General features: G+C 48.6%; 1 protein-coding gene across 2 annotated transcripts in view; it reads right to left on the bottom strand.

Annotated features, from left to right (window-relative positions):
• Positions 1–2433: 2433 nt before the first annotated feature.
• The window catches only part of Zfyve1 (zinc finger FYVE-type containing 1), a 52471-nt gene continuing 44299 nt past the window's right edge, over positions 2434–10605 (bottom strand). For both annotated transcript variants that reach the window (XM_028782137.1, XM_028782138.1), the window contains exons 8-12: positions 10129–10246; positions 7835–8005; positions 7112–7292; positions 6436–6549; positions 2434–4007 (exon numbers count right to left, since the gene is read on the bottom strand). In XM_028782137.1, the coding sequence (XP_028637970.1) occupies positions 3775–4007; positions 6436–6549; positions 7112–7292; positions 7835–8005; positions 10129–10246 (817 nt within the window). In that variant the 3' untranslated portion in view covers positions 2434–3774. The remainder of the gene's footprint in view (positions 4008–6435; positions 6550–7111; positions 7293–7834; positions 8006–10128; positions 10247–10605) is intronic.

Below are 10605 nucleotides of genomic sequence, written 5' to 3'. Positions count from 1 at the left end.
ATCACTCAGCACCAAGCAATGTGTCTTCTGTGGACTACAAACCATCAGATGGCTCTGGTCACATGTAGTACCAAGGTCTATGACGTGTAGATGGGGGAATGTGGCAGCGGAAGCCTAACGAGGGTGGAGTATATACAGCGTCTTATAAGCCAGTAACTGAAACTAGCTCCGTTAATGAGCATACACAAGCTGCAGGCACAGATGCGATTTCCTCCCTGAAGATGATTCTAAACCTGGAAATGTAAACACGGTTGTGCAACTACCATTACGACAGCACTTTTGTCTTAGCAACACCTGGAACCCTAGCTCTGCGTTCCCAAATAGAACCTGTGTAACCTCTGAGCCACACTTGCTGGCACAGAGACGCATCACTGCTGTTACACGCCATGAACCTCAGAACAACCGAGAGGGTTAGACTGCTAAACCCTCCTGATAGTAATGGACACGGGCTTCACTTACACTCAAGGAAAAGCTACCGTGAACGGCACAAGAGCCATGGTGTCTTGAAGGGCTTGGGTGCTGACACCAAGAGGCTCTGTACTTGCAAACCTGAGCCCACATGGCAACTATAAAAACGTGAGCACCGCCACCCACCTTCCAGGCTGGTGAAGAACACAGCTGTAATTCACACAATGCCTGGCAGCGCATCAGCCAACTAAATGGCTTTCCCAATTCCCAACAAGCCAACCAGCTGAGAAACACAAGAGGTGCTAAGGTTCCCTCCCATCAGGCCACGCAGGAGACCACTTACTTAGCCTCGCCCAACACCTCCATTCACAGTGCTCATGGTGAGTAACCATCTTCACCTATAAGCTAGTTTCCTGCAGTTAAAGACTGTATGGAACACCTGTGAGGAAGGTGGGGGAAGTGACCCGTGCTGCTGGTGTCAGGAGAGCTTTCTGTGACAAGAGAGACCTGGTGTTCCTGGAGAGCAGCCATGCTGTTTCTTAATCCAGGTGCTGGCTGGATTTGTGGCATCCAGCTGGAGAAAGTGAACCAAGCTGGTATGTTTGACAGCTGAGGAAGTTTCTTCAGGTCCTTTTCAGCCTGCATTTAGCTAGCTTCTCTCCACTCCTACCCACTTAGCCAAGGCTGGGATTCCATTGGTGTTTTGGCCAAGAAAAGCGGCCCCCTTTTTTGATCCTACTGTATTTCTTTCTGCACTGATTTGAACAGCATGAAAAAATAGTTTTATAGATTTTCCTGTAAGATCTCTGAGAAGAGCCTGCAATGGGGGGCTGGGGCAAGGCTAGAACTGTCCCCATGGCATGGTTAGCAGGATTCACACTTAAGTGCCCTAGCAAAGGCAGACCAGGGCCTTATACTGGCACTTTTCACCTCTCCTCCTCAACTCTCCCTAAGTAAAAGTTGAAGAGAAAAAAATAAAAAGAAATGAATAAATAAATGATGAAGGAGAAGCTGTAGACCAAAGTGTCAACAGCCACAGAGACCTGGGACATGACGGGTGTCGAGGCAGGAGGCTTGGAGATGCACCTACGTGGTAAGCACATGCCTAGATCATACAAGGCCCAGCACCACAGATAATTTTTCGTTGCCTCCACAGATGACTTCACCGAAGCTGCAGACCAGGAGGATGTCCAACCACACCACGACAAGATGGCAGAGGGAGACCCAGACCCAACAGCTGCCACGAGGCTCTAATTCAGCAGGCCAGCCACCTCTGCCTAACTGCAGCTGCCTAGCTCTCAACGCCCCACCCCTCTGTGACAGGCTTTGAAAAAGATGACAGGACGGTGAGAACGTACTGATCACTAGAATGTACCCCAAGACCACCACTCACCCTCTCTAAGCAAAGACTACTCACAGCAATCATAAAGTTCTGGTCCCACTTACCCAACTAATCTGGGACGTGCTAGATACTTACCTGGGAAATGAGGATGAGGGTGTAGCTCCCTTGGTGGAGTGCTTGGCTAGTGTGTAGGAAGGCCTGGGTTGGATCCCCAACACCATGTAAAACAGGCATGGTGGTGCACACCTGTAAGCTGAGAACTTGGAAGGTGCAGGTGAGGATAACAGGTTCAAGTTCGATGTGGAATACATGAAACCAGGACATGGGGAGTGGGGGTGGTGGGGGATGTCAACTGTTAGGAGGCTGGTTTAACACACCCCGAGCTTAGTGTGACATACTTTTGAAGTCCCAGCTACTTGAGAAGCTGAGGCGGAAGGATGACTTGAGCTCCTGGGTTCAAGACCAGCCTAACATAAACACTTTCCATCTTAAGTGCAGGTATATCACTGTAAATGGTCTTGTGGACCTGTATTTAATAAAAAGCTCACCCACATAAGTTGATATGCTATGTTAAACATCCCTTCCTCAGACACGCCTCTCGTGACGTCTGCTCTGCCGACACCAGCTATGCTCTATCAACTGGAAAAGAGATGTAAGAGCAAGAACGAGCCAACACAGCTGTGCTCAGCAGGAAGATCCTTTATAGTGGTCAACAGATGAAACAGTCCTAGAACAGAGCCTCAGGAGGCAGAAAGGACAGACCGAAGAAGGACCAATCCATTGCAGGACGAACATCACTGGATACACACCCCAGGAATGACCACCCACACATTTCCCCGAGGCTCCACCCACTCATCAGTTCAATCAATAACAGTATTGTTTTCATTCTTTTTTTGGCCACTGAAGACGAACTCCACCCTGACAGGAATTCAGCACAAGTCTTTCCAGTCATGATCGATATGATGTCCAAGCTCTTTTTGAGAAACATTTGTTCACTTCATTTCTCTTGTAAGAACCAAAGAGAATTTTTTCCTCATGATCTGTTGAAGTATTTATTTATATATTTATATATGTATTTAAAAAACATAACTAACAGTCCATTCTGTGCTGTTTCCCTGGAAGGTTTCTTGTGGTCACCCCTCCCCCCCCCAATAGACAGAGGGGTTATATGTATGGGAACAAAGAATAAGACACTTTGAGCAATAAAAATCCTAAGAGGGGCAGACTGGAGTTCAGGGGCAGAGGGAGGAGTTGGACTCCGACTCAGGAGCAGGGTCTGGCCTTCTAAAGAGGCCCAACGGAGGCAGAAGCTCAAGGAGCAGACACCCTGCCGGGGGAGAACGACCTCCCTCCGCACGCCCGACTACAGGGGCCATAGGACCTGCATTTTGACGTTTCATGTCTCAAGACCCTACCCGTCTGACCCTTACATATACCAGTAGCTTACACAGGAAGCCGGACCTCTGCCTTGAACGGGCCGGAACCAAGACTGCTTCAAGCAGGAGGTTCAAGTCTAGGGCGTCACTCAGGCAGCTGGGGAGCAGGAAGAAAGAGGGGCAGAAAAGGATGCTGCCAAGCTCTGGGAGACACAGTAAAAGGTGACTGAACCTGGGTCGCTTCAGGAGAAAGACTGACTCCCAGTGCCACCTTATCCCTGTGCTGGGGACACACCAGGGCTAAGTCTTCAAAGCAGATGCACTCTTGACTGCTCCAAATCCCCTCTAGATGGCTAAATGGAGAGATATATAGAGATTTATTATTTTTAACTGAAATAAATGCGATGGACTCTGGTCCATTCCGCTTCACTGAGAGCTGCTCTGTCCCCTGCCCTGAGGTGGTTCATGCCTTCGGATCTACCGCCAGGCTCACCTCCACTGAGGAAAAACAGCCCAGGGATGTGAGAGGGGCACACACACACCAGACACCACATCAGGTGACCAGGAGGAGGGCCTACCTCAGTGAGACTTCTGTTTCTAACCCTGAGAACCTAAGGAATTGTGAAGGAGTCGGAGAGGGAACTGGGGTTAAAGGTCACCGGGCTTTTTATTGCAGTTGAAGCAGACTCGGACTGGATGGTCCCAGCCACGCGAGGGGACAGCCCTGCGGTCATGGGAGCACTCGTCGCAGAAGCCCTGTCCGCAGGCTCGGCAGTGGTGCTTGGAGAGCTTGACACTGAACTCCTTTCGGCAGCTGTGGCAGTGCAGGATCTCATGGTCGGGCACCCAGTAGGCCGGCCTGGCAGCATCCTTCACCAGGCCTACATCAGGGAAGGAACAGCAACAGTCAGGACTCTGGAACCTTGCCCTCGAGTCCCTCTGACACGTTTTAGTCTGTCATCCAACCTCACAGAGAACCATTCCTGTGCTGTGCTCTTCTGTTTATTTTTATTTATGTATTTTATGAGACATACAGCACAGAGTAGCCTCAGACTCATGGTTGCTGAGGATGACCCTGTACTTCTGATCCCCTTGCCTCCACTTCCCCAGTCCTGGGGTTAGAGGTGGACACTACCACATCCAGTTCATGCAGTGGCCTAGACCTAGACGTCGGGGATGCTACCCGGACGCTCTACCACACCTCTGCCACAGCGTTTTGAGTGGAAGTCAGAGGTAATTCTGGAGAGTCTCCTTTATTACATGGGTTCCCAGGACAGAACTCAGGGTGCCAGGCTTCCCCAGCAGGTGTCTGTAACTGCTTAGCGATTTCACCACCAGGCCTGAGTTCAATCTGCAGGACTCACATGGCAGAAGGAGGACGCTGTCCTCTGACCTCCATGTGTGTGCCATGGCACAGGCATGCAAGTGAGCACCCCTCACAGGCACAACAGATAAAATATTAAAGAGACAAACAAGAGGCCAGGCTTCTTCCCCTGACCACCGGACCTGTGGCCAAGGCACTGCTGTTTCTCTATCCACCACACTTGAGTGACACTACAGTGAAACTGTATTCACTGCAATCGAAGGAACCACAAACGAGTCCAGACTTCACAGTCAGACATTCAGTCATAATATGCCTGGAACGCAGAGCTGGCTCAGTAATTAAGAACACTTGCAGTAAACTGGGCGTGGTGGTGCATGGCTTTATTCCCAGCACTCAGGAAGCTAAGGCAGAGGCTGGCCTGAGTTCAAGGCCAGTCTCCTACAGAATGAGTTTCAGGATAGAGAAACCAGGTCCCAAAACAAACAAACAAACAAACAAACAAACCTGCTGCTCTTGCAGTAAATCTCAAAAGTTAAAAAAAAAAAAAAACTAAAAAAAGAAGGAAGAGGAGGAAAGACCAAACCCAGCCTGATGCAAGCTGAGCAAAGGAACACTCCATGAACAAACTACACCCAGCAAGGGCAGCCTAGGCCCCTCCCAGGTAGCTCAGGGCAGATGTAATCTGACTTGAAACCAGGCAAATCCACCTGTTCTAATACCACTGAATGAAAGGCTCAGGATTTGTTTTGTGGGCTACCCTTTTTCTCTCTAGCCACTCTGATCTCTCCCTTACCCTAACACCCAAATACACGCCAGGCTCACCTGTCCTGCCAAGTCCTCCAGCCACTACTTGCTTCCCCCCTCTTTCTTCCTACTCTGGTTATAAGTACCCCTCACAACTGATGCAGAGAAGGATCTTAAACGCTGAATTACCAAAAGCTTGGCCAATGAGATGCCTCAGCAGGTACAGATAAGAGACACTTGCCCCCAGGCCTAATGACATGGAAGGGGATAACTGACCCTAAAAGTTGACTTTTCACCTTTATATGTAGGCCATGACACATGCACACAAACAAACAAAATTCATGACTAAACTAATGTGACAAGTTCTCTGGCATGCTGTCCTTCTCTGAGACTCCAGCTCCCTTTCCTGGAACCTAAGCAGGCTCTGTAACTGCAACAAATTACAGAAGCATACTTCCTCTCTCTTCAAACACTAAAGCAATAGCTGCTTCTCTCTCCCGCCCTCTCCCACCCCCCTCCCCTCTCTGAGACAGTGTCCCAGGGTCTATCTCTCTCTGAGACATGTATCCCTAGCTGGCCTAAAACTTGCTGCTATGTAGGCCAGACTGGCTTCAAAGTCAGAGACTCACCTGCTGGAATTAAAAGCATATGCCACCTGGTTCCATACGTTAGCTTTTTTAAAATTAAAATTTATTCGTGTGTGTGTGTGTATACACACGCACGTGCATGCATACATGTATCTACATATGTACATGTACACATGGAAGCCCCGAGAGAGTAGAAGATCCCCTGGAGTTGGAGTTAGTGGTTATGAGCTACCCAACATGGGTGCTTGGACACAGACTTAAACGTCCTCTGTGAGAGTGAGCAGGAAGTGCTCTTAAACACTGAGCCACTGTCCAGCCACAAAGTGTCAGCTCTTGAAGCCCTGAATACCCTCGTGGTTCATCTACCAGAGACACCAAGTAGAAAGGCCCAGAGAGCACACAGAGAGCTATTTTAGACAAAATAGCATGCTACTGCCTTTAGGTACAGCAACACATGGTGGCAAGGATGGTCTCCAGAAATACAGCTGATACTACTAAAAGAATCAGCACATAAACGCAAGTCTAACACTTTTCTTCGTTCCTTGCTGCCAAACTCAATCCAGTCAGCAAGCAAGTCAAAATGAGCACTCAGGGTGCCCCCAAACCCCTCAGGCTATATGCATTATATCCAATATAGGCACTGTCCAGGCCCACCTAGTGGTATGTCAATAGCTGTCACCACGGCTCCCAAGGTGTTCTGCACGGCCTCGCCCACCTTCCGGGCAATCAGTGTTCCACCTTCATCATCCGCCTGTGCCTCAGTCACATCTGTGGATAAGACAAGAGATAGCTGTTGCCTCTCAGTAGTCCTCTCATACAGGAGCTCAGGGGGCCACACTGGAGCACTCCCAGATTCCCACAGTAACTGAAAGTGACTTGTGGGGTCAGTCTGTTGAGACCCTGAAACTGGCCTAGGCATCTCTTGTCCTTTACCTCTTTAGAACTGATTTATAACTTATTTTTAAAGTCAACAAGATTGGTTCTGGGAGCAAGACCTAAACTTTCTACAGAGAGAGGACTCAACCTAAGCTTGTCTGGCTTTCCAGAACTCATCAGCGATATACAGATATTTTCCTCTCAGAAGCACCACTGAGCTCAGAGTTCAGGCCAGGCCACGTTTGATCCTGCCTCCCGAACCTCCACCTCAAGGATCAGCAGCACAGCCTTATGCTGGCTAGGAGCTCAGGAGGACAAGCCTCAGCCAGAGGAGCAGCTGCTCTCAGAAGTAATATGGTTGGAGGCGTGAGCATCCAGGGCCCAGCACTCAGTGGGTGCAAAGAAGAGTGACTCGCCTTGCACTCTTGCTCGCAGATCCTGCACCCCACATTACCTAACTGGACATTCCTGGCATCGTAGCAGTTGTCACACACACGGACAGGCGCAGGTCCCCAGCCCCGCTCAGGCACTGGCCGGGTCTTGGATGAGCAGCTGTCACAGAAGCCCTCACCACAGGCCCGGCAGTGATGCTTGGTGTCGTTGTCCTTGAAGGATGTTGCACACTGGTTGCAGCTCTGTTTCAAGTCCAAAACAAAACAGAGAAGAGGAAGAGGTCCTACATGCCTGCTCGGCTGAGGGTGGACATGACCCAGGGGGCAACCACAAACTCCTGAAGGTGGGTTCCAGCTCAGTCAGGACCCAAGCTTTCTAGTAATAATAGTTCCCTGAATAAAGAAAGGAGAGGGGCAGAGTGCCTCCTGTTACAGGTGTTTGGGCTGAAATTAATTCCAGGTTGTGGGTACCCTAGAGAATTGTGAATCAAGCCAAGAAATGACCTCAAAAAGACTCCTTTCTCCAGATCATGTAACTGTAAACCTCTGACATCTAGGCAATATTAATTGGCTCTCTCACAGGTATGGAAATACAACCCACCACAGAGAAAACACTCACAGGACACACAGAAGGCACATCAGAAGCAAAGAAGCAGCCTAAAGCTGCTCCCTCCCAAGACTCTCAGGGAAAACCCTAGGAGGGGAAATGTTTGTGCCTCCTCCTGGAACCAGCTTAGCACCAGACAACATGGAATAATCAGAATGGTCTACATCACGACTCATACCAGGATCTGGGAGTTGGGTCTCCAGTAAGCAGGGGCAATCTGGTCCGTCAGCCAAGAAGTCACAGCCTTAGTGGGTCCAAGGCTAAGCTCAGACACTGACTGAGCCATAAAGTTCATCCCATCCAACAGACGCTGGGCGGCATTGTTATTATCCTTCAGAAATGCATCAGTCTGCAAGGAAAATGCAGGGGCTCATTAATCCCTGAGTGTAGAGAGGAAAAGGAGAGGGATATCTGGGACCAATTCAGAATTGTAAACCACCACCAGGGGAGGTAGAACAAGGCAGACAGGCAGTATCACACACGGCAGTCTGCACTGATGTATTTGAAAAAGATAAGGCCCTCTGAACTTTTTTTTTTTTGGTTTTTTCCAGACAGGGTTTCTCTGTGTAGCCCTGGCTGTCCTGAAATTCACTCTGTAGACCAGGCTGGCCTCGAACTCAGAAATCCGCCTGCCTCTGCCTCCCAAGTGCTGGGATTAAAGGCGTGTGCCACCACCGCCTGGCTGGCCCTCTGAACTCTTGATCACATTAGGGACATGCTCTTGAAGGGGACTATGGGATGTTGGTCTCTTTCCTCTGTCACAGACTCCCATCGGGATGCACTATTTAACTATAGTCCTGACCCAGCCAATTGGTCATGGATAGAAACCTCCAAAAGTATAAGCTGAAAGAAAACTTTCCTCTTTCTAAGCTAGTGTATGACACAGTAACACAAAGCTGACCGTCACACATGACCATGGGCTGAATGCTCTGCCTGAGTTTAGATAGCACCGCAACAGGAATTACCCTATCCAGCAAGTGGAGCAACAGACAGTAAAATAATGCCCTCGGAGACAAGTAGTTGTGTTGGATTTGTTATGATTCATGAGTAGTTCCAAATACGAACAGTGATTGGATTTTATCCTGGGACAGGGCCTTTCTAATGTTGCATCAAGCTAGCCCCCAAACTCCTGGGCTCAAACCATCCTCCTGTCTCAGCCTCCCAAGGAGCTTAGAACAAAGATACACTACCAAGAGCAACTGTGAGCAATGACTGACACAGAATCAAAGTGCTAACTGTATCACTATCTCCTAAACAGATCTGGCTTTCCAAAGTGGAAAACAGTAAGAGAGGCCAATAATCTCTCTAAGCCGAGCCATGGAACACACCTGTCATTTCAGCACTTGGGAGGTGACGCCAGGAGGACCACAAGCTTAAGGCCAGCCTGGGCAATACAGTGAGACTGTATTTCAAAAGAAACAGTCTACTTTTTAGAATGTAGGCAATGAAATGTCCTGCTCTGGAAGATGGTTTAGCAGCTAAGGCATTTACTGCTAAACATGACAATATAAACCCAATTCCTGGGACCCACATGGTAGCAAGGGAGACCCAACTCCCACAAGTTGTCCTCTGATCTCCACATGCATGCTGTAGCATGAGCACACATATCCACACATGTGCGCGCGTGCACACACACACACACACACACACACACACACACACACTTTCCCAGAACAGAAATAGCTTTCCCACATATAGTCACAAAAACATATTCATTAATAAGAAACCATAAGTTGAATAGATGTCAAAAATAAGAAAATGGGCCGGGCGGTGGTGGCACACACCTTTAATCCCAGCACTTGGGAGGCAGAGGCAGGCGGATTTCTGAGTTCGAGGCCAGCCTGGTCTACAGAGTGAGTTTCAGGACAGCCAGGGCTACACAGAGAAACCCTGTCTCGAAAAACCAAAAAAAGAAAAAAGAAAAAAAGAAAATGGTAAGTCAAACCATAGCACTAAGTCAAATAAACTGTCATGAGAAAAAGATAGGAAAAACAGCAGGTAAAATATACTTGAGCAAAGACTGCTGGGGCATGCCTATAGTCTCAGCTACTCAGAAGGCTTAAGCAGGGAAATTCCTTGACTCCAGAAGCTCAAGGCCAGCCTGAGCAACACAGTGTGGCCCCATCTCTGTATAAACAAGTGAACAGTAAGCACATCTCTAAAAATATGCATGTATGCATATAGACGATGAGTAAGCGCATACAAAATGAAGTCTTGTCTGCTAGTTCGGAATGCTAGACTAATTTCAGCTATCTCATTCAAGTCTATGTTCCAGTCATTTATGTAATGAATAAGAAGTGAAGAACGGCAACAGGATGGGTTCTATAGATTACGTCTCTCTAAACTAAACCACTCACATGCTGAAATCATGGTTGACTTTTCTACTGTAAGCAAACTCCACCTCTCCAGACACAAACACTCAATAACTGAACAGGACAAACAGCAGGAGGGAAGCAAGGGGACAGCTCTTACTCCAGGCCACACGTGTACAATCTCTGTCCGCACCACCGTGTCCACAGGGTCCTGGTTTCCAAACCAGTACTGGCGGCTCCGATAGACCACACCGCAGTTAGGACACTCGATCACATACCTGCAAGGAGGGAAGTCGGCAAGTCAGCAGGTTACTCTGCCAGGTGCTAGAAAACACGCACAACCAAACCAGACCAACAGTCTGGCGTGCTACTCATGTAGAGTGAGAAATTATAGATACTGGGTATATAGAATCCTTTTTAGACATAAAATATTCTTTAGGCTTTCTTTACAAAGACATGGAGGCATGAAGCAAGTTAAGAATGTGGACAGACTAATTACGGGAACTGGCTAGAATGCAATTTAGCCAGGTGGAACCAAGCTGAGAACCATACTGACAGGGCAAGGCAGAAGTAACAGGGCAGGACCACATTCTTGAGAAAGATAAGCGTACAGAGAGCTTTCACCTGACCCTGACTC

This window comes from Grammomys surdaster, unplaced genomic scaffold (genome assembly GCF_004785775.1).
Source record: "Grammomys surdaster isolate TR1022 unplaced genomic scaffold, NIH_TR_1.0 721, whole genome shotgun sequence".
NCBI lineage: Eukaryota > Metazoa > Chordata > Mammalia > Rodentia > Muridae > Grammomys > Grammomys surdaster.
The sequence above is the reverse complement of the archived record's forward strand: the minus strand, read 5'-3'. Positions and strand labels throughout refer to the sequence as shown.